Genomic DNA, 23,644 nt, shown 5'->3' on the forward strand with positions numbered 1-23,644 from the left:
TGTATTTCTTTTGCTTCCTCCATGTGGGAATGTGAATTGTGACTGATATCCAAAGTGAATGTGCTTCATGCTGTCAGGCAGCATGCTGGAACTAGGCAGTCATTTATTTAGGTCAACATAAAGGGTCACATGTTTGCTTCTGCTAGGAAGTGCAGATAGGAGCAAAAAAGAATTAAAAATTGACAGGAGAGTTAAAAAGAATGTGAAGAGGGAGAGTGTTGCTGCCACAGTTTGCTTCCCCACTCCACAGAAGCCTAGACAAGCCCTTCTATGGCAATAATGCAGCGTCCTGGCTAGAAAGCTCTTGATCATGCCAGGGTGGGACCAGTGAACAGCCACCGCTTGTAACCCAGTGGATATTGGCACATAAGTTAATGTGGTCCCTTGCAGCGTTGACTTTTGTGCCATGCCTGTAGTTTCCTTGTCACTTTGGAGAGGACTTTTTGATTTTACAGGCATAAGCAAGAGAGCCAATGATAGCACTGCTCCGTAAGGAGCCGAACTGTTGATGGGATCATGGAGCAATGTGTAGGAGCAGCTCCTTTGTGGAGCCAGAGCTTTCTTTTCTAGAGATTCCTTCAGTAATAATATGTAATGATATAATACCTCGGAACAATGGGCTGAATTAATATCTCTGATGTTAAGCCAGTGTCTTTCCATTTACGTCACTGGAATTACTTACGATTGATATAGATTCAAGATCAAAATCAAGTCTAGATTGACAGACTTCACCTTGGATTTTCTTATTTTTTTGTTTTGTGTGATTGGAGACAAAATAATCATAAGGGATCTATAGAGTAATGATTTATCCTAATACATCATGGACAGGCTTGGAAGGATTGATTTTTATTGGTAAATGCTGGTAAACGTTGATTTCATTGTACACACACAAAATGATGAACAAAAATATTTGATAAAAATTTACAGATAGGCAAAATAAGAAAAATGCTGCTTGCAAACTTACTGGAGTTTGATTTAAGGATATTTACTTTGTACATTTTGACATGTGATGTCAGCCCATTTGTGTTTTAATGATGACAAAGCTTTAACTTTTTTAATCTTCTAGTTTACTTACAGTAAACACCCCTTAATTTCCCAAAATTGTGAATATTGAAATTAATAAAAATAGTGAAAAAATGTTTAAAAATAAAACATCAATATTATCTGTTGAAATTATGAAAAAAAATAAAAATTGAATTTTGTCAAGACTAATAATGGGATAGCTTTGCATAAATCAACTTCATGCCCTACCATTCCTTCTCATGGTAAAGTCAATGATGGAAGGGATAGCAAACTCAGAAAACCTGGCAGAGTTTTTCTCAATGCTTCCTACATGTGGAAGAGGGCTGGGTGCTGAGAGGTGAAGATGCTATACTTTGTCTGTCTGTCTCTCTGACTACCTCCTCCCCTCGTCCCTTTTTCCCCTTCACCTTCAAACTCATAGAATGTGCAGTCTACAATCTTTACCCCGAGTTCCTCTGCCCCAACTTCATCTTGGATCCCCCTCAAATCAGATTTCTGTCCTCTCTACTCCACCAAAACTGTTCTCATCAAGGTCTCTTATGACTTCTTCCTACTCAAATCTCAGGGTCTCCATTTCATTCTCATTTTCCTTGACCTCCCTGCTGCATTTTGATACTCCTGATCACTCCCTCCTGCTTGAGATGTTGTCCTTTCTTGCCCTATTGTAGTACCGGGTCGCCTGCCACGTCTCTGGCTGTACTTTGTGTCTCTTTTGGTTGATAGTCTTCCCCTCTGTCACTTTCCAATGGGAGTTCACACAGGGCTCTGTCCTAGACCCTCTCTTCACTCTGTACTCCCTATCTACGGGTAACCTTATCCACTCACATGGCTTTAACTACCACTTCTGCACCCATGAATAGTCGCAGAACTACCTCTCCACTTCTGGCCTGTCTTTGTCTGTTCAATCTCACAGCTCAGCCTATTTCTCTGACATCTCCTCCTGAATGTCTTACCCTCCACTTTATGCTCATCTCAGCCAAAATTGGACTCCTGGTCTTCTCTCATAAGATAAATAAGTGAAGTAGGTAAGTAGATGCCTTAGTCAGCTAGTTTCCTAATGATATAAAAGCAGTGTGGCTTCAGGAAAAATCTATATGAGGGGATGATGAGAAGGGCTTTGTGGATCACCTCAGGAAGTGCATCCAATGCATAGGGTGGTAGGGAAGAAAGCATTGAGATGGTTGTGGGAGAAGTGGACAAGCAAGATATGGCATCATTGGAGAGCAGATTGGATGTGGGGTGATATGATGAGATCAGGAGAGGAGTAGAGTTGGGAGGGGGCTTTGACAGCAATTGCGAGAAGCTTGAACTTGATGCAGTGGAGAAGGGGGAGCCGGTGGAAGAATTGAAGGAGAGGGACAAAGGTGGTGTGGTCAGAACAATCAGGCTAGATGTTGGGACGGAGGGAGGGAGTTAAGAGCATAAGGCCGCTGGGAATGATGCTGGGAATTGCTCCATGAGGAAAGAAAAAGAGCTGAATGGTGGAAGAAGGGTCAGAAGAGAGAGAAACCTAGTGTGCTTAATATGGATCTAATAAGCCAGCTGCTTGTCACCTCCCGCATCTTTTTTTACTTCAGGCTTTGTGCTCTTCAGGGCAGGGACTATGTCTTCCTCTGTATTTGGAAGGTCCCTAGCATGTTTTGGATGTTACCACTATCTAAATGCTCTGAAAAAGATTTGGGTGTTGTGAGGATAATCAGCTGAATGTGAGCTTCCAGCGTGACGCTGTGGCCAAAAGAACTAATGTGATCCTGAGATGAAAAACGGGTGAATCTTGAGTAGGGAGGTTATTTGGCACTGGTGTACTGTTGCTGTAATACTATGATCAATTCTGGTGCCCACAATTCAAGAAACATGTTGATTATTTGGAGAGGGTTCAGAGAAGAGCCGTGAGAATGATTAAAGGATTAGAAAACATGCCTTATAGTGACACACGCAAAGAGTTCAATCTATTTAGCTTCACAAAGAAAGAGTTAAGGGCTGACTTGATCAACTTATAAGTACCTATATGGGGAACAAATATTTAATAATGGGCTCTTCAATCAATGGGCTCTTCAATGGGCAGAAAAAATCCAATGGCTGAAATTTGAAGCTAGTCAAATTCAGACTTCAAATAAGGTGTAAATTTTCAATGGTGAGAGGACTTAATCATTGGACCAATTTACCAAAGTTTGTGATGGCTTCTACATCGCTGACCATTTTAAAATGAAGATTTGATGTGTTTCTAAAAGATCTGCTCTAGGAATTATTTTGGGGAAGTTCAATGGCCCGTGTTATACAGGAGGTCAGATCAGATGATCATAATGGTCCCTTCTGTCTGTCTTTCTAATCTAAAAATTAATGAAATTAGATCATTTCTATTTTTGAAGCTGTTCTCTTCCTATTCTAGGGTTGAATTTTGCATTCTTAATGCATGCAAAGATCCATGGCAATTGTTTCCCTAAGGACTTCATTAATTACACTGGGCTGTGTGTACAGAGTTTAATACATTGTCAGTAGTGAGAGAGTGCTTTTTTTCCAGCTTATGATTTAGCTCAGTGGCTCTCAACCTTTCTAGACTACTATACTCCTTTCAAGAGTCTGATTTGTCTTGTGTACCCCCACGTTTTCCTCACTTAAAAACTTACAAAATCAGACATAAAAATACAAAAGTGTCACAGCACACTAGTACTGAAAAATTGCTTACTTTCTCATTTTTACCATATAATTATAAAATAAATCTGTTAGAATATAAATATTGTACTTACATAGTATACAGAGCAGCATAAACAAATCATTGTCTAGGAAATTTTAGTTTGTACTGACTTCAGTAGTGCTTTTTATGTAGCCTAGGCAAATATCTGGATGAGTTGATGTACCCCCGGAAGGCATCTGCGTACCCCCACGAGTACATATACCCCTGGCTGAGAACCACTGATTTAGCTGGTCAGGCATCACTTTAACCAAGTCATATTTCTTTTACAGTTGATAGTAACAAACAGGAAATATTCCAGAGGAAGAGGAATGCTGTCTTGGTGAATGGTGTCATTCTGAATGGCCCAATAACAGATTCAAAAGCAGGAGAAAAATTTGTAGAAGATGCCTGTAAGATCATAATGGAGGAGGTCATACAGAAAGCTGCTGATGTAACAGAGAAGGTAAAGCCTTGGAATCAGTTTGAAAATATATTGTAATAGATATGAGTGATTAAAAACTTTAGCTTTCCAAGACAGCTGAGTTTTATAGCACATAAATGGCATTGAACTTGCTTTTAGTGTGTGGTTAGGTTTTGAAATAAAATATAGCTGTCTGGATTTCAAAATGTGGCATCATGAAACCTTTTAATAGCATAATTAAATTAAAATATACATTTGCAAGAAAATGTTTCCTACATTACTTTGAAATGCCAATTTTTATTTTTTTTTTTTTTTTTTTTTTGTCTTGGGGTCAAATTTACCCTTGAGTTTGCTGAGCCTGCAGGAGCATTTGTGTCAGAGGCGGATTCAACCCTGAGGAAGGGTGGCTATGGTACCACTGGAGGAGGGCAGCATTACAGACTTGTCTGGGTTCCATAGTGCCCTTATTTGCAGAGGCTATTTGAGAGAGGTGCTGGACAGGTAGGCCTTGCCCATTTGTGGGCTGCATGAGCCAGCTCCATGCCCCTGGCACAACAGCATTTGAAGATCCTGGGATTTCATGGGGGTTGCTGAAGGCAGAATTTGGTCTACAGGTTTATTACGCCTAATAAAGATATACAAAGCAGAAGCAACTCATCTTGGTTTCCAGATTCCAGGTTGAGTTTGCAGCTCCAGCAGTTAAAAGCAAAAAGATTATTTTTCTAACCAGAACAAGTTTGAGCCGGGAGTCCGGGAGTCCCTGAGACACAATAAAAATAGGATCCCATGAGGCCATTTTTATAGAGTTGCTGTTAAGTGCAATTTTCTTACTTTGGAAACCATTACATTACAGAATCCGTTGGTGAGTGAGGTTATATTACCATAACATTTGTCTTCACCTCAGCCAACATGTATTCATTGCTGGCATTTCCCCCATTATTAGGTTTGTGAATGGCAGCCTCCAGAAAAACTGAAAAAACTTCTCGATCTGGAAATGAGGGATACCGGAGAGCCCCATCAGAGACTCTTGCAACTTTGCCAGGACATTATTCGATACAGCGTCAAAACTAGTAGGAATTTGAGTTCTAATTGTGTTACCTTATTACCCTCAAAAACTCTGAAGTCAGGGTATTTTCTCCTAAACTTTGTTACCCTTCAGGAAACAAGGTGACGTTTTGCTATGTCAACATTTTCTGCGTGCCTGTAACCGTATGAAAGCATATTAATGCTTTCATTGGCTGTTCTATAGCTGTTTGAGTAAATGCTGGCATAAGTAATTCTTCTCTCCTTCATATCTAGTCCTTATTGTAAAATGAGAGTATCATACCTGCCAAGCCACCTGGATCCTCACAGTGATCAGATGGATTTCTGAGAGGGACTAAAATCTGTATGATGACATTAAAAAACCCTGCGAGGGATTACCATTGATGTTAATGGGAGACTCTGCTATTCTAAAGTCTCCTGAAAGACGCCTTTGGCCTCTAGACAGGTATGGAATATGATATAACAATTTACCAAATCAGGCAGGAGAAAGACCTTTATGAATCCCCAAGACCTTTGCATAGGACTTCCTGCTGTCTGGTTGGTGAGTAGTGATGTCATAGTCACTGCCATTTAATGCAAATAAGGCAAGGTTAAGTCAGCCTGTTGGTCAAGAATGGCACTGCGTTTACTGTTAACGTATAGCAAACAGTCTGTTTGCAAAAGGAAAGTCAAAACCTTAATGCATGCTTTAAATCACTTTTTAAATGTAATCAGGTGACTGAGTGAGGTATATACTGGCTTTTTTCACAAGTGGATACAAATTTCACCTGGAGCATAATCCTGCTACGTGCTGAGTATCCCCTTGTAAAATGCTGGTCAGCCATAATTCCTGCTCAAGACAATGGGGGATGAGTGCTCAGCATCTCAGAAAAGGCACCCAGCACCTTGCAGGATTGACCCCACGTAGGTAACCTTGATGAAAAGCATTCTGTATAACCAAATATCAACAGAAAGAAATGAGTAACATCTGTTTAGGAAATAGGGTGGTGTATCAAAAGCCTAGTTAGAATTTCAGAAGCATAGCTACATATCCTATACTCAGTGTATTTCAGAAGGTGTGAAGGACATTTGATATAAATTACTGGGTATGTTTCCTGCTAAAGATGCTGTTGCTACAGAATAAAAAAATAATTGAGAGTGAGCATATGTTTTTGAAGAACACAGAAATTAGCAGTGCTTATCTGAAGAGTCCCATGCAATATTAATATGCAGATGTCTTTACAATGTCAGTGGAATATATTATCTTCATTTTGTAATTTTTCTTTACATTTTCATTTGTTGCACTGTGCCACCTTAGAAAATGAATTAAATACAAAAGCAAGATGCACAAACAATGTTACCCTAACTATAAAAGCTAGCAAAAGCTTCAGATTTAAGGCTTCTAGTCTGTCATGAATTCACCCTGTTTTATAATACCTAGTTACAACGTGGTGAACTATAGTCCAGATGGTAGCAGACCCTGAACTGAATTGATTTTATGATGAAAACTTTTAGATTACTTTAACATAATTTCTCATTATTGTTATTTATTTAATAGTGCAGCACCCCCAAATGGTGCCACTTAAATTAAGGTAATAAGATAAAAGACGGTTTCTCTTTTTCTCTATATCTCAGAAATTCTGGTAAAAGAAAGAAACACAATTTTAAAATTTAGAAAAGTGTTTCCAGAGAGGTTGGCTCTTTAAAATAATTTAACAGGGAAATTAAAAAACACAAAACTTCCTCTCAGGTTGGCAGGGAGGGATGTGAAAGAAGAACACTGATGGGATAGATGAAAATTATCTATAATAACATTCCATTTGTGTCCAAATCCTGCTTGCAGTATTCACATGAATAATCCAACTCACACAGGTAGTCTCCCTGCAGTATGAGAAATGACCAAGGAGGATTGGTCGATCAGATCTTAAATAAGTAAAGTTGAGTGCAGGGTTAAAACGGAAAGTGAAATTTAGGAAGCCAAATGTAGAGTGCAGAGTCAGACTGCCCTCAACTCCTGCCTCGCAAGATGAGGCTGTATGTGTAAATTCTAGAACTGGTGATTTTTTTTTTCAGCAGAAAATATAAATGAAAATGAGAAAAATTGTTTTTGTTAAAATTTTCAGTGGAAATTTTTTTTTGGGGGGGGGGTTCAAAACTGAAAGCTGATTCCCCTCCCTCCCCCCCCCCCCCCACAAAATGCTTTCAGTTTTCCAATAAAAATTTGAAAATGTTTGAGGGGAAAAAACGGGTACTTTCTGTGAAAGTTTTTGTTTAAACCAAATTTTCCTTCAAAAGTTTCAGCAGGAAGTTTTCAAACAGCCTTAATAAATTCCCCCCTATGAAGAAGGCCAGCAGGAGGCATATGTGCTATTTAAGTCCCACTTACACCTTGTTTGAGCACAGTTACGAATTTCACCCTTTGTGAAAAGTTTGGCCAATCTGGGGAAAGAAGAGAGAGTCTCAGGGACACTAAAGGGATAATAAAGTAAAATGCTGCTGTTTGGCCATGTAATATGTTTCAATCTATATACCTGCATCCTGTAGTCATGCAGTAGAGATGCTGTTGTGTTTATTTTCACTTGTGAAGTATACTGGAGTACTTATGTTTCATTTTTAAATCTGCAGATCATCCAAGATTTTTCAATCAGTTGTATGCTGGTATTGATTATTACTCTTTAGTGGCTCGTTTCATTACAGAAGCATTAAACCCAAGTGTGTAAGTGTACCTTTTTTGTACTCATTGAGATGACCCTGGAACACTATTATAACATTCCAGATTTTTTAAAAATTATGAATACCCACTTCAGGTTTCTGTTTACGTTAATACAGAGGACTTTTAGCAGGAACCTGGGGATAACAACAGAGTTTGGTTCTGCATCACATAACCATATACTTCAACTTGGCTAAGCTGTTGGAGCCTTTTTCAGTCTGTGGGTCTTAATTTAGGAGTAAAGATCCTCCACTGAAGGGCTTTTGTTTGTCATCCCTTTTACCTGTAAATTTATTCTTATTTAGGGGATCTAGATATGCTATTTAGATATGCTTTTAAAAACAAACTTATTCAGATAAAGGCTGTCCTCTCAATGAGCAGGACTTTGATCTCACTTCCACCAATGTAAATCCAAGGTAACTTCAGTGGTGTTATTTGGGATTTATGCCATTATAATGGAGATCAAATTTGCTCCCGGGTGTTCAAGGTGCGGCTAGTACAAATTTTATTTTTTGTTTTCATTGTGTTTGGTATGACGTGTTAAATTGATCCATTTTTCTTTCTTGTCCATGGCATCCCACAGTTATATGCCCTTATATAAACTTTTCCCATTTTGGGACTGGCATTTTAAAGTTGATCCAAAGTTAGGACTGATATTAGCTGAACTGTTGTAAGCATGCCCAATGAAGTCCTTCAGCCACCTTCAGTATTTGCTCCACATAGTATTAAGTATGGGCACCACAATGAATTTGCAGAAATGTTGTATATGTGCAAGCAATACAGGGAAGATAGAACTGAAGTCTAGGGTCCAAGTACGATTGCTTCAGGTAGGGAGAGCCTTTAGTGTTTTGGGTGTCAAACTACAGAAGCAACAGGAGCTCATACAGTTCAGCACCCACAAAAATTTGTCTAGTTACATTCATGGATGTTATGTTTTCTATACACGTTTTCAATCTGAGTGACTTCTGTTTTTGATGACGAGAACAACACACTAAAAAAGCACAAAAGTAAAGTCTCCATGATACACACGCTGTGCTCTCTCTCCTCTGAAACAGTCTGCACTGAACTGAACACAAATGGCTTCCTGATTGGGCAGGCAGATGTAAAGGTGTAGTAAACAAAAGAATAACTTACATAAAATGGGTAATTTTCCCCAGTAGCGTATGGTTTTATTAGCTGTTGTTCACTTAATCTGAGTCACATGACTGAAATCCCTATGCATTGCTTTGAAAATGTAAAGGTCAGTGTTATGATGCTGTTAGGAACAGAGTAAATTGCCATACTGGATTAGACCTTTGGTGTATTGAAATCCAGCACCAGTTGCTTCAGAGGAAGGTGCAAGAAATCACACGGTAGATTGATGTGGGATAAACTGCCACGGAGGGAAGTTTCCTCCTAACCCCTAATAGTTAGAGATTAGTTTAAACCCAGAAGCATGAGATTTTATCTTCCTCCCAAATCTATTTTTATCATTAACATTATAAACTCTGGATATTCTTGTTATCCATATAACTCTCTAGTCCCTCTTTGAATCTTGCTAAATTCTTAGTCTCGATGATGTCCTGTGACCAGGAGTTCTGCAGTCTATTGCCAATAATGATACTTTTATATTTATTCAGATATACGTATGAGGTGTCCCCCGTGTTTTTGTTAGTGGAAGAAGCAGTCCTGAAGAGAATGATTGAATTCATAGGCTGGAAAGAAGGTGATGGTATATTTAATCCAGGTAAGAAAACAGCCTTCCATCTTCTGAATTTCAAACTAACCTATAGAAACTGCAGAGAGCTACAGATTAAGAATTTTGTGATTTATTTAACTTGTATCGTGTACTCCAAAAAGCATACAAAATCAGATGACGTAAAGACTTTTAGCTTTAATAAAGTTATTTTACCCAAGCTTCTAGACCACCATAATAAAAATTCTATGAATCTGTATAGTCACATGAAATGAAAGCAGCTGTAGGGCTCAATTAATAAAAAATTACACAGAACGAATTCTAGAGCCCCTGGAATTGGAGCCCACCCAGTTCTCATTAATATCAATGGTAAGATCACCTTCAGTGACCTGAGTGGGCAGCAGTCTCAGGCTCAGGTTCTATGTCAGTATGAGCTAATCAACTCAGACTGAATTTGGAGTGAGTCTGAGCCATTTAAAGTGGTCATAGTTTCAGAGGCCCACAAGTGCTTTACCAGATACATTGAGCAGGAAGTCTCCAAGTAATGTATTAGCTGTTATGGGCCGCATTGTATAGTTTACATAGAGCCCGGCGCTGAGATGTGGGGTGAAGTTGTACTACCTCAGAGGGTGACTGTGTCTCTGGAGCATGTAGGAGGGGTGCATATATGGCACCACCCTGCAGTGCTCCCTTCTGTACTGCTGGCCAGCTCCACTGACTGCTACGAAGGGGACAGCCTTTGAGCTGGTTGTCAGTCCCTAGCACAGGGCTGTGATTGTGCCTGTCCCTTGTGCAAGATGCCTGATCCAGGCACAATGCACCCCTGTATTTTACATCTTTGTATCAGTGTGTATTGTGTACAACTCGTGCTCATCCAGCACATTTCCTGAAGGCCATTCCTGGTTACTCTTCTCTTCTGCCAGCATCTTTGTAACTATCTGAATGAAAGCCAGTCAATGGTGTGACAGGGTACTTCTCTGTGTACACTGCCTACATTTGGGGTATCAATGTTTATCTTAGTAGGAGTGACTTGAGCAAGCTCCTTTTGGTGTGATACTGTTTTGAAATGATATGAGCAGGTAGACCATGAAATATTTCTGGTTAAATTTTTTTAAAGGCTACATTTTAATACTTTTTTTGTTTTGTTTAAAAAGTAGCAATATTGTCAATATATTTCAGCTACAGGTGCACGGGGAGAATGGAATGTAACAATTTATCCCCAAATCTTTCTGTACCGAATTATTAGCATCAAGATACCAAGCTGTAAGATTCTCCAACCTGCTTCCTGTGGAAAAAGAAGCAAATGTTAAAATATAGTTAGTGGAGGGGATGAGAAATAGTTAATGTATCCCACCAATAAGTGGTAGAAAAGTAAATTAACCATAATTAAAGACATTGGAAATTTGTGGGAAATTATACCAAATTTGTGGATTTTTTTTTTTTTGTCCTAGATTCTGTGCATAGTTTTAGAAAAACCTCTGGCATGTTCTGCAGATTTTTTTAAAGCAAATTTACTAAAAATATATCTGAGGACACTAAAAGGTTCTTTAGTACATTAACTGTATCTTTATTTTCTAGCTTCCATAAAACTGAATTTTTATATAAGCCAATCTTGCCTCAAAAAAATCCCATCTGTCTCCTTGAGCTCTTCCATTTCCCTTCCAGATCTTCTCCCAGAGATCTTCTTTTTCTTCCAGTTCCTCCTAATTGTCTCTTTCCCCTTTTTCCTTTCCAAATGGATTGAGACATGGTTGCCTGAGGGACCATCTCTCTCTCCGTGGTGTACTGCCACAATTGAGATCAGCAGAGGCCCGGGAGCTCCCACAATGTATACAAGAAGGAACTGGTGGCTGGGCATTCTCTGAGAACTTCTTGGTGTCCGGAATCATTCCCCTGCCATTTGGTCCACTACAGCCCAGGTCTGTTAACCTTCCAAGCAAGCAGCAAAGCCTCCTTTTCTTCTCTCATCTCTCAGGCTGTTGAGTAAGGACTGGGCTATGATGGATATATTTACAGGCTAGTTTTGTGGTTTTAATTTATGGGCTAGGCGCCCACAGCACAAGATGAGTGCCAAGAGTTACTTGTTAGTTTGAATTTCTAAAATATAATAAATGAATATGTTGCTTTGTGTTTTTTTGTTTGTTTTTTACAGGTGGCTCTGTTTCTAATATGTATGCTATGAACTTAGCTAGGTATAAATATTGTCCTGACATAAAGGAAAAGGGGCTTTCAGGGCTGCCAAGACTGGTCCTGTTTACATCAGAAGAGGTAACGAAATTGCACCCATCTTCATTATAGACTTTTTATTAATTAACTTTTTTTCTTTTGCATATGCTGTACATTTCCATTGTGTGTCTAATGCTGTTCCAAGCATAATAAAAGGGTTGTCATTATACAGTGGGAAACATGGTGTGTGGAGATGGCTGGTGGTGAATTCCCCCTGCACAGAGAAACTCTCCATCTCCTGCCAATCTCTGGTGTTGGGAAAAGGAGAGATTGTGGTGAAACAGAGCTCCTCTGTCTGATTTCCCACTGACATAAGGTCTAGCAGGAACATACCTCGGTAGTGTAAGTTAAAGCTGCTATCCTGCAGCTTCAGCTTACGCTGGGGCCAGGCAATCAATAGTCAGAAAGCTACAAATGGCTCTCTGCAGCCCCCCTTCTCCACTGGCTCTGAGCACAGCTTGACTGCAGTGGAGAATCAAATCCAACAAAGAGAATCCCGGCAAAACCTTTCACTGAAGCTCTCTAAACAACGCTGCTTTAATAACCTACTTCAAAGAATCCAAAAACGTCTTCCTGTTTTAAAGCTTTCAAACACAACATATGCAAAACTCAGATGGGAGACTGTAGTAGGAGGGATGCCCACTGGCACTAATTCTCCTTCAGAGTTTTAGCCTTTAATTAGAGCCTCTTTTCTCCCACCTACATCTCTGCCCCTTGGGCTTTGTGACATCCCTTTAAACAAACTAGGTTAGGTATAGTTGTGTTTGAGATTAGATTGGCACAGGTGGTATAATTATTATTATTATTATTATTACTTCTGTTACAATAGCAGCTAGAAGCCCCAGTGGAGATCTGGGCCCCATTTTGCTTGGAAATATATACAAATACAGTAATAGTACAGTGCCTGCCCTTAAGTGCTTACAGCCCCCAAAAGCTTACAATCTAAATGGACAAGGCAAAGGCTTATCCCAGTTTTTCAAATGGGAACCTGGACACAGGAAGCTCACATGGCTTGCCCAAGATAAGAGAAAAATTCTGTGGCAGTGCCAGGGACTGAACCCAGCTGCCCTGAGTCCCTGTTTATTACCTTAACCAGCAGGCCATCCTTCCTCTCTCTCTTTGGTACCTACATACGCAGTACTTCTACCTGTGCCCGTAGCATTTATTGTAATATCTTTAGTTATGTTAATTGGCATTGTACAGAAGTGCTAGAACATTGATCAGTTTAAGAGGGAGGAGACATCAATTTGTAGAGATCCTAATTTTTGGCCCATGTTTACCTCTGTTCCACCCAGATTTGGTATTATCTCACTTCTGTTTTTCAAAATAGTTTGCATCAGATATGATTGATTATTGAGGTTATATGAAAAACTGCTTAAACTCAAGAAGTTGATGCACTGTAATGCCAACTTTCTATTATTAATTATTTATTGTTTTGTTTATTTGTATTGAATAGTACCTAAAGGCCAGGGACCCGCTGTGATGGGCACTGTACAAACATACAAGAAAGAGATGGCCTCTGCCCTGCAGAGCTTACCATCTAAGTAGAGACAAGAAGTGGATAAGACAAACGGATGAGGGAGCACAGGGAGACAGTGAGCTGATACTGCTCAGTATCAGCAGTGATCAGAGCATACTGACTGCTATACGTCCCTCGTTTTAAGACTTAGTCTCAAAACCATGTCTTATATTTGAGCTTTAGCACTATAAGAGGTGGTCTGTTAGTGTTGCACAGCACTGGTGTTCTCAGGCAGGCACTCAGTGCCAATGTGGTACTGTTTTTCAGGAGGTGTTAGACTGAGGGCAGGTCTGTACTACCGTTTAAGTTGATCTAACTTACGTTGCTCAGGGGTGTGAGAAAAACACCCCCCCCCCCCGAGTGACGCAGGTTACAGTGACCTAAGCGCTGTCTCCTGCCAACATAGCTTCTGCCTCTTGCAGAGGTGGAGTAATTTTGTCTACGGGAGAGCGCTCTCCCATCAGCACAGAGCGTCTTTACCAGACTGCGCCGATGTAGCACTTCTAATATAGACCTGCTCTCAGACTTTAAGGCCAGAAGGGACCATCATGATCATCTAGTCTGACCTCCTGCACATTGCAGGGCACAGAACCTCACCCACCCACTCCTGTAATAGACCCCTAACCTCTAGCTGAGTTACTGAATTCCTCAAATCATGGTTTCAAGTTACAGAGAATTCACCATTTACACTAGTTTAAACCTGCAAGTGACCTGTGCTCCATGCTGCAGAGGAAGGCAAAAGCCCCCCAGGGTCTCTATCAATCTGACTCAGGGGGAAATTCCTTCCCAACCCCAAATATGGTAATCAGTTAGACCCTGAGCATGTGGGCAAGGCCCACCAGCCAGACACCTGGGAAAAAATTCTCTGTAGTAACTCAGAGCCCTCCCCCTCTAGTGTCCCATCCGTTGATGATATTTGCTGCTAGCAGTCACAGGTTGGCTACATGCCATTGTAGGCAGTCTCTGCTCTTTTGCTGTAAGGTAAAGTAAGTTTAGATAACATGCACTCTAACTCAAGGAGATAGAAAATCCTTAGCTACTTGAAATAATGGTGGTTTATGGAGGAAACTGCACGTACCTTTGCTGGACAGTTCCTCAGTGACACTTGAAATAGCAGCAGCAGAAAAATTATTAGTGTCCTGCCTTCCTGAGTTTTAGCTGGTGTTTCTGAACCTGTGATACATAACTGAGTACAACTCAAGCTACAGTCATTAACCACATTTTTATCATTTTTCCTTTTCATTATATTTGAGTCTTATCTGATTTTGTTCGGGAATAAGAACATTATAGTGGGCCAGAAAGATGAGAATGTAGTGAAATTGAGACTAAGAGAAGAAAAGAAATGCATGAGAAATTGCAATAAATAAATAAATAAATTAATGGAGATATCCCATCTCCTAGAACTGGAAGGGACCTTGAAAGGTCATCAAGTCCAGCCCCCTGCCTTCACTAGCAGGACCAAGTACTGATTTTGCCCCAGATCCCTAAGTGGTCCCCTCAAGGATTGAAGTCTCAACCCTGGGTTTAGCAGGCCAATGCTCAAACCAATGAGCTATCCCACCCCCCCAATGAATACTTTAATGCTGGTAGTTTTTTGTTGTGATGAAATGGAACCCCTCCGCAATGTGACTTGATCAGACCTGTAAACTAAGTATGAGAGTACAATATTAAGCATCCCCTCTGCTCTGCTACTGAGATTACAATAGACATAATGAGTAATAAAGCCATCTCATAACAACATAATTGCTTTATGTGCTCCGGTTTCCAGAAAACTTTTCAAAAAGAAGAAAATAGAATAAAAATTAATATCTTCATGTGTGCAGGACAAGGCTACATTGTGTTTGGAATTATAACAAAAAATACTAACTACTTCATTCCCTAGTCAAAATAATCCCATATACTCTCCCCCCACCCCATTTTAAATGTACTGGTATTCAGTTTGGTCTTGTGCTTTGAAAAGGTTTCTTTTTTCAACCTGAATTATTACAGATATTATATCTTCCTCAAAAGAAGATTGCAAAGAGCTTACTTAAAATAGGAACTCTAAGACGTGTTATAAATGGATCGACACTGTTGATTGACCGTAGTTTCTGTAAATACCTGTGCATCTTTTGCTAAAATGGTGCTATGTAACTTATTACATTAGTGTGTTTAGCAAATAATAAACAGTATATTTTGGAGCCAGTCTATTGGAGACTATTTTTTTCTTTTAGTCCAGTGATGGAAGCCCTCCAAAGCTATGCTTTAGCACAACTTTTATCCTCTTTACAATGATAGCTTCTGGCCATACACTTACGGCCTGTTTCTGCTCCCATTGAAATCCAAGGCACAACTCCTATTTCAGTGGGAGCAGACTGGACTCTTAAAAGTCCAGAAATGACACATCTACATGTTGTTTTCCTTAGGGATTCAGTCAGTTCCCATTTTTTTTTTGTTTCTCAGTATCTCAAATGCTGAAGCTGCACTTATGTTCTTGCCCCTGTCCACATTTCATAATAAGATCTACGATTTGGTGATCTGCTTTTATCTACCAACTTCTAGATTTTGCAGATCCATTGCTTTCTGGAGCAATTTGATTATTCCCAGTGACTCAGTGTCATGCTTTTCATTTGAACATAGTGGTAAAAGTCAGTGGTATAAACTAGCTTGTTTGTTTGTTTCATTGCAGCTATTAATTATTTATTTAATCATTCAGAAGTCATTTGAAACTCTCTGTTGCTGGAGTCCGAATCTCTCATGAACAAAAAAACATTGCAGCTCTATAATATATTACCAATTATTGATGTAATGTGATGTAACACAAGATTAATTATCCACCTATGTATACTATTATTCTTGCAATAGTCTAAATGAATGAGTCCTAAAGGTTTTGTGAATGTGTCATGTTAGAAAATTAAACAGTTTTAAGATTGACTGACTGATATTAGCTGTTAGTATTTTGTGTGCATTTAGTTGAAAGGAAAAAAATCTTCCTGTTTTAAAAAAAAGAAAAAGAAAAAGAAAAAGAAAAAAAAAAAGAAAGAAAGAAAAAGAAAACCCTTTGAGATGATCCATCTCATCAAAATAAGCGTGACAGGCTTGAATACCCTTAATATATTCATACCCACACATTAAAGTGCTGTACATTTTTCATAATTATGTTCCTCTGTAACTGCTTTTGTGTGAACCCTCTGGAAGAAAATGGAATTAATCACCTGGCTTCACCTCCTGTACGATGAGAAACAATTCTAGACATCTTCAGGGTTGTTGGAATGTATGTTATTTTAACCCCTAAAATAATAACATGAAGGATTTGCTTCTATTTTCCAACAAGAGCAATTTCAAAATACCCATTCAGATTTAGGGCAAGCTTAATCCTGCAAGGTGCTGAGAGCTCGTGTGAGATGCTAAGGGTGCATCAGGATCTACTAGCTCCTATGGGAGATGAATGCATTTAGCATCTTGCAGGTGCTTCTCAGTACCTTGCAGGATGGAATCCTAAAGGCTTGTCTAAACTTGAAAGTTAATTTGGATTAAGGCAGGGTGTGAATTTAAAGTGCAATAGCTAACTGTGACCATGAACGAAGATAAACCAGAACAAGGTATTCTTATTTTGGAGTAAGTGTCTTCACCTGGAGTTACTTCAGAATAACTCCATGAGTAGTGAAGCCCTAGGTCACAAAGATGAACTTTAGAAATATGGTAAAATGTGAAACTCTGAATCTTTGCATTAAACAGAAGAAAAACTACAATGCAGAGATTGTTGACTTGATTCTTATTCACACTAAAGCCACTTTCCACCACTCTCATAATGTAAACACCCACTTTAAGGCCCCTTCACCCTGCCAGAGTGATGTAAAGTGGACTAGTATATGTTTACTTCTACTTTTAAGGCCCCTCTGAGCTGTATACAGTGTCTTTAGTATAAATGAGAAGCAGGTTTTGTGTGTGCACACTTGTGTGAAGATATTGTTATGGTATCTTTTTATCAGTATCTTAAATGTGGACCACATTATTCTTTGCCTCATTATCTATTGTACTATTCAGTGCATGTCATTTGACTTTAGCTATCTTGTTTCTGCACAGCATTCACAATTTGTTGTTTGCATTCGGAAATCTAGTTAGTGATGTGACCATGGTCAAATATTGATGTCGTTATACGCCATGTCAAGTTTTTTTTTTAATTGCTTGTTTTACTTTTTTGATGTCTTTTTTTTCATTTACTCAGTGTCATTACTCCATGAACAAGGCAGCTTCTTTCCTGGGCATTGGCACGCAGAATGTTTACTTCATCACAACAGATGAAAGGTAAGGAAACAGAGCCACTGCCATGGTCTGATCCTTTTAAAATGCAGTAGTGCTGTAAGTAAATAACCTATTTGAACATAACTGAAAAAGTTTTAAATCTGTGTCCCTTAGAGGTAAGATGATACCTGAGGAACTGGAGAAACAAGTCCAGCGGGCCAGGAAAGAGGTGAGAGGGGGAGAGAGAGCGAGCATGCAGGCTGCGCGTTTGTGCATTTGAATGAAAGGGGAATAAGAGTGAGCGAAAGTTACAATAGGGCAGTTCATATACACATGTTCTTACATGTGCAACCTGCTTGCCACAAATTGTTCAGTAAGCCAGGAATTCCGGGGGATTTGCTGTACAAGGCCATTAACATTTCCCAAGGCCTTTGCTAGTGTTAATCATAGTTCAAGTGATGCTGCTCTGAAGGAATCTAGTACATCTTTTCCGCTCACAATATTCCATTTGCCCTCAAGCCTTCGTAAATTGACATGATAAATGTATTGCTTTAAACTATTGTTGCTTTCTTGATTATAATGTAACGATCTTAACTGTAGCAAAAGCTACCCACAAAAGCTATAAGAGAAGAATCCGCAAATGTTAGGAAGCATGTGGAATAAAGGCCTGTTGTCTTAGCTTTTAGTACCACATTCCACCCGGCCCATTGTTGTGACAGGGATCAGAGATTCCATCCAGTGTTTATGTTCCTCCAGGGATCCTGCCATCCGGGAATATGGGTGGGGATAGCATTTGCAGGGACTAGGGTATTGCACTGTGGGATATATTTTGCTGCCCCTTTGAGCAGCAGCAATGTGTGTGCCCACAGTCTGCCAGCTTGCACTTGTTACTGACAGTAGTTTATGAACTCGCTGGCTTGGGGACCAGAACATGACTCCTAAGATTCAGATAATCTCTCCTTGAGTTGTTTAGCTGGGCCTTCCTCTATGCACCCAACTTGTGCATCAAAGCAGCAAGGTCTGGGATTGAGCCCTTAGTCCTCAATCTGGGAATCGCATACAGACACCTAGTGTGCCATCTAGGATGTTAATGTGCTGGACCACACACAATGGGGCTTGACACTTACACCTACTTTCCCATCATTGGCAATGGAGTCAGAGGTGACAGTGCCATCCTGCCTTGCTCCAGGACAGCAGAAAAAGCTTTCAATAAGGGCTGACATACAGGTATATCCTTAACCAAAAACTGACAGTTATTTCCCCACCGTGTACCAAATCGAGTTGACTGACTACTGATTTATTGTGGGCCTAATTGCATAGCAAAACAAATTCCTCCTTCCCCCCTCCACTCCCCCAGACAGCTAAAGCAGAAGACCTACACTTCACTCATTTTGAGCAGGTAGGAGAGAGCAGAAGTGAAAATAAAACTGGGCATCTAAAAAGCAATAAATTAGCTGGGCTAATAGGGAAAAATTCCTTGCTCAGGTAAGAAAAGGGACTTTCCTTTCTTGGCCTGCGAATGAACTGTTGATAGATTTTTTTGGATGTTTTTAAAGAAAAGCACCTAAAAGAAGAGTGGGCTAGATCCATTTGTGTTGCACTGATTTTTATAGGAAAGAGAACTTTTTCCTTTATTAAAAATGTTCTGGTTACAGATTTGCTTTCTTTCATAATGTTTATTATTGTTTCATTTGCCTTGAAATGGGAACGACAAGCACCTTGAAAGGTTCTCTCATTTCAGTTTAGGTTCTGTAAGTACCTCTCTCCTTTATGAAACGCTATTTTACAATTTTTCCACAGCAATATGCCTCAGTGAATCACAGTAAATATTCTTATGACACCAGAGGACTATTTTTTCCTATTCTGCAGTGGTGGAAGTGCATGAGTGTTCTGTAAAGCATAACAAAGAGACAAAGTGGGTGAGGTAATATCTTCTCTTGGACCAACTTCTCTTGGTGAGAGAGACAAGCTTTCGAGCTTACATAGAGTTCAGACATGAAGAAGAGTGTTGTGTAAGCCTGAAAACTTCTCTCACCAACAGCAGTTGGTTCAATAAAAGATATGATCTTACCCACCATGTCTATCCAATATCCTGAGATCAACACTGCATAAGGCATAATAGACAAGAACCCCTAGGCCTCTTTACTAACAGGATACGACTAGACCTGGTACTTAGAGCAAAAAGGAAAAAACTCAGAAAAGAGGATTTGCTTAAATATAGCGGCAAGCAGAATAAAAACATGCTTCCTTTACTTACTAAAAATGTTATGGTCATTATCAAGAATTCATAGAGGACCCAATCCTGTTGGCCTAATTCAGGCAAACCCCTTGTTGGCTTCAGTGGGAGTTTTTTGCCTTTGCCTGTTCATTTACTGTGGGAGCAGACCAGCAGGGATTCTTCAATGAATTGTTGTTAAATGTAATGAATACATCGAGTTATTGCCATGGCGGAAGTGTTGCTTCACTTGGTACTTTAGTTTCAGGCTCTTTTGTTGTGTTTCAGATTAGTTGACTTGTTTTAGACTGTGAGAGGAATGAGACATTACAGGCTGGGATTTTTGTGAACATATGGGCCTGAGTCTCATTTACGCTAAGGCCTTTTACACTGCTCTGGAAGTGTAAGTAAAATTGACTCCCCCTGCAAGGCCCTTTGACATGGATAGGTGTAAAGTTGCCTTAGTGTAATTGTGAATGAGGCCTATATGTCTTCAATAGATGCTTAAAAGTAAGTGATAGTTATTTGAAGTTGGTCTGGATTTCATTTGAAATAAAACATTACATTGCCAGATTGTCAACTGCTATAAATTGAAATGAATGGAGCGACACTGATTTACATCAGCTGAGGATCTGGCCCTAAAAATAAATCAGAGAGCGGTCCCTCTTGTTCGCCTAAAATTAAGCATGTAGTTGATGAGAAATCCCAAATTTAACAGTTTAATACCAGGTTTAGTGCGTATGTAGTGATGATTTTATGTATATTACCATCCTTTGGCCATGACCTTGAGTGGTGCAGAGGACTGACCGCTCCCATTGACCTGAGAATTCCATCGCTCAGTGCTGCTTGGGATGAATTTAGCTTCTCTAAATAAATGTAAACCTGGTTGCATGTGCAACTCTCACTGACATCAGTAAGAGCTACAAGTTTGGCAGAATTCTGTCTACTATTGTAATTACCCTGCTAGGATCAACTAAACAGGAAAACTTTTGCTGCCGAGGCCAAAAGGGAAAGAGAGAATTGCCAGAGACCTCAAAGCTGCCAAAAGTTTCACTACTCAATCTATCTAATCTGTCTGAGAGAGAGATGGCAGAAGATCTCACTATATGTTTAACCACTGCCTATAATCCTTACTATTTTCAGAAGAGTAGGACAGACACAGTGACTTGCTGTGGGGCACTGACATTAGGGTTAGTGATAATTGTTCCAGCTTTAGAATATGCTGGCACTTTCTGCCAAGGCAGAAAGTGTTACCAAGCTTAGCCTTCCTCTGCATTAAGCAGGGTGAAGAATACAAGCACTGCAGAGGTAATGCAGGTGGGATCCCCTGAGAGATGAGGAGTCACTTCCTTGCCTGATAGTTGAACTAATGGTGCCATCAATATTAGGCAGAGCTGCAGCAAACACAGCAGTGAGAGGGAAAGGATTGTGAAATGACAATTAAAGTAAAAAAAGAGAGATGTCAACTATGCAACATACTTTCATCTTTACAGGGCTCAGAGCTGTCAAAATATAGTCTGCATCAAGTGGAGTCCAGCCCATGACAATATGTCATCCTGGTTTTCGAAAGTCAGCACTTTTAAATACAGTACCTCATACGTTAGCCTTTTACTGCTGAGAAACTAAAATGTAGACACTGTTATACCTGCCCTACTTTTCTAGACCTTGTTATATTTTAGCTCAGTATGCATATTAGAGAATGTGAACAGTGCAAATGACATTTCTTTGTTTTGGATCATTTCACAGGGGGCAGCACCGTTTCTTGTCTGTGCCACAGCTGGTACAACTGTGTTGGGAGCATTTGATCCTCTGGATAAAATAGCTGATATCTGTGAAAAACATGGTCTTTGGCTGCATGTGGATGTAAGTTAGTTTATATACCATGTAGTTTTAGTATTGCTTCAGCATTGTTGATGCTTTCTTCGGCTACTGTGATATTTCCATGTACTCAGAAATTAGACCGGCGTTTAATTCCATTTGCCATTCTTTGCATGGGTTTCTCTGCTAAGTTCCGCTTGCTGAAAACCAGCAAAGAAGTGGGTTTTGAAACCTGGTCAAAGTCTTTTTGCAGATTGCCAGATTGTACTTTTAAGAATGCTTCTAAACAGCTTCCCACTCCTTCCTCCCACCCAAAAGACAAAACCAAACCCCATGCAGTTTTGAAGAGGAGAACTGTATAGAAATATTCCTTCAAATTCCTTCAACTTCTTAATGTGGGCTGGATATAGCATAATTACTGTTAGCCGGGTCAAAGTCAAATGTTCCCAGTGAGACTAACAAGACTTGTAGTCCATTAATGAGTTTATAATGGTCCAAATGAGAGCATAATCTGCCTTGATCACAATAACTGATGGCTGTCTCACATTCGTGGATTTGGCTTTCCTGTTGACCCACTTAAATTTTCCTGGGCTGCTCAGAATAAAATGTTCTCTAACCCTTTTTTTCATTGTATGATAAGGTTTTAATCTTATACAAGTGAAAGGTTGGAAAGTTGAATTTATTATCTCTGTCTGGAGTAATCATTGAGTTACTAGTATGAAGAGTTAATTTTTTTAAAATTGTTTAATCTAAAATTAAATCTTGTAGGCCAGATTCTTCTTATTAAATTAATTACACTAGTATAAATCCAGAATAACTTGACTGAAGTCTATGGAATTACTCAGGATTTATACCAATGTAGTCAGAGGAAAATCTGGACCTGGGTCTATAGGTTAAGATTTAATGTTGTTTGTTTGTTTTTGATTTTGAACACTTTAAGATTTTTGTAACGGAAATGACCTGAGTTTTAAATAAAACTTTTTTTATATTTAACCTGATCACGCTTCCAATTGAGTCAGTGAGTTTTGCCATTGATTTGATGGATAGGCCCTATTCATTTTAATATAAGAGCTGGAGAAATAGCATGGTTAGGGCATTGCTTATCAAATCTAATATTTTTGATCTGATAATTGTCCTAGACCTGTGGTTCCTAAATTGCAGTCTGAGAAGTACTTGCTAGTGGCCTGCAGAGAGCTGGCTTTTCTTGTTTCCAGCTGCTAAATCGTACTAAGAAGCTAAAAAAAAAAAAAATTTAATATTAGGAAAATTCTACTTTTCCAAGTATGCAATTGCTGTAGTTGCCCCAGGGATCTTACTTGATTTCCAGAGGAAGGGGAGGTGTCCTGCACAATCCTGAATGGGATGATATGCGGTGAGCACGGCAACTTTGCTATTAAGATGTGGCCCACGTTATGAAAAAATTTGAGAATTCTTATCCTAAGCTGATAGTGGGTGGTAGGTATTTGTGTGTGCATGTAGACCCTGTAACCCTATATTTTATTAATTTGTATAGCCATACATATCTAGTCAAGCTCAGGAATGTGGAGTGAGTACTCTTGTAACTGCAGAAAAGAACTCCAGTGATATTCATAATATGATCAATGATGAATATAAGAAAAAGAAAACAAGTAAACACAGGAACTTGTAATTCAGAAATAAACTTCAGGAGTCATGGTGATCAGAGGCCATTCTGAAAAGAAACAGCAACCCCATGTACACTGAAAATAGTGTTTGAAAGCTAAAAGCCCAGTTCTGTGCTGATTTATGCGTTGTGCAGTCCAATGGTTATCAAGCCAACACCTAATATGGGCCTGTTTATAATTTTGAAAAAATAAAGAACAATTAAAATCAAATGACTTTGAGTAGATGTAAATGCTCTATACAGCAGGGCCATATTCGGATGTCAGTTACACTGGTGTGAATCAGAGTCAATCTGTTGGCTTCAGTCCCAAGAGCTATTCACCATGCTGTCTAAAATTGAAGTCAGCAGAGTTATTCCAGATTTACACAGGTGTAACTCAGTTCCAAAGCTTACCCTATGTCAAACAATACTAGGGAAACTACATTTTCATAAGATTTCCTTCTCCAAATATAAAAAAAATCACAACACTTTAAA

General features: G+C 39.4%; 1 protein-coding gene across 1 annotated transcript in view; it reads left to right on the forward strand.

Moving 5' to 3' along the window:
• The first annotated feature begins 3,326 nt into the window (after positions 1 to 3,326).
• Positions 3,327 to 23,644, forward strand: part of GADL1 (glutamate decarboxylase like 1) — an 80,344-nt gene continuing 60,026 nt past the window's right edge. Inside the window, exons 1-9 of the mRNA XM_065398018.1 lie at positions 3,327 to 3,338; positions 4,017 to 4,160; positions 5,062 to 5,188; positions 7,767 to 7,857; positions 9,471 to 9,577; positions 11,679 to 11,794; positions 17,479 to 17,558; positions 17,670 to 17,724; positions 21,457 to 21,573. Coding sequence (XP_065254090.1) covers positions 3,327 to 3,338; positions 4,017 to 4,160; positions 5,062 to 5,188; positions 7,767 to 7,857; positions 9,471 to 9,577; positions 11,679 to 11,794; positions 17,479 to 17,558; positions 17,670 to 17,724; positions 21,457 to 21,573 — 849 coding nt within the window. The remainder of the gene's footprint in view (positions 3,339 to 4,016; positions 4,161 to 5,061; positions 5,189 to 7,766; positions 7,858 to 9,470; positions 9,578 to 11,678; positions 11,795 to 17,478; positions 17,559 to 17,669; positions 17,725 to 21,456; positions 21,574 to 23,644) is intronic.

The sequence above is a fragment of the Emys orbicularis genome, chromosome 2, assembly GCF_028017835.1.
Source record: "Emys orbicularis isolate rEmyOrb1 chromosome 2, rEmyOrb1.hap1, whole genome shotgun sequence".
NCBI classification, from domain to species: domain Eukaryota; kingdom Metazoa; phylum Chordata; order Testudines; family Emydidae; genus Emys; species Emys orbicularis.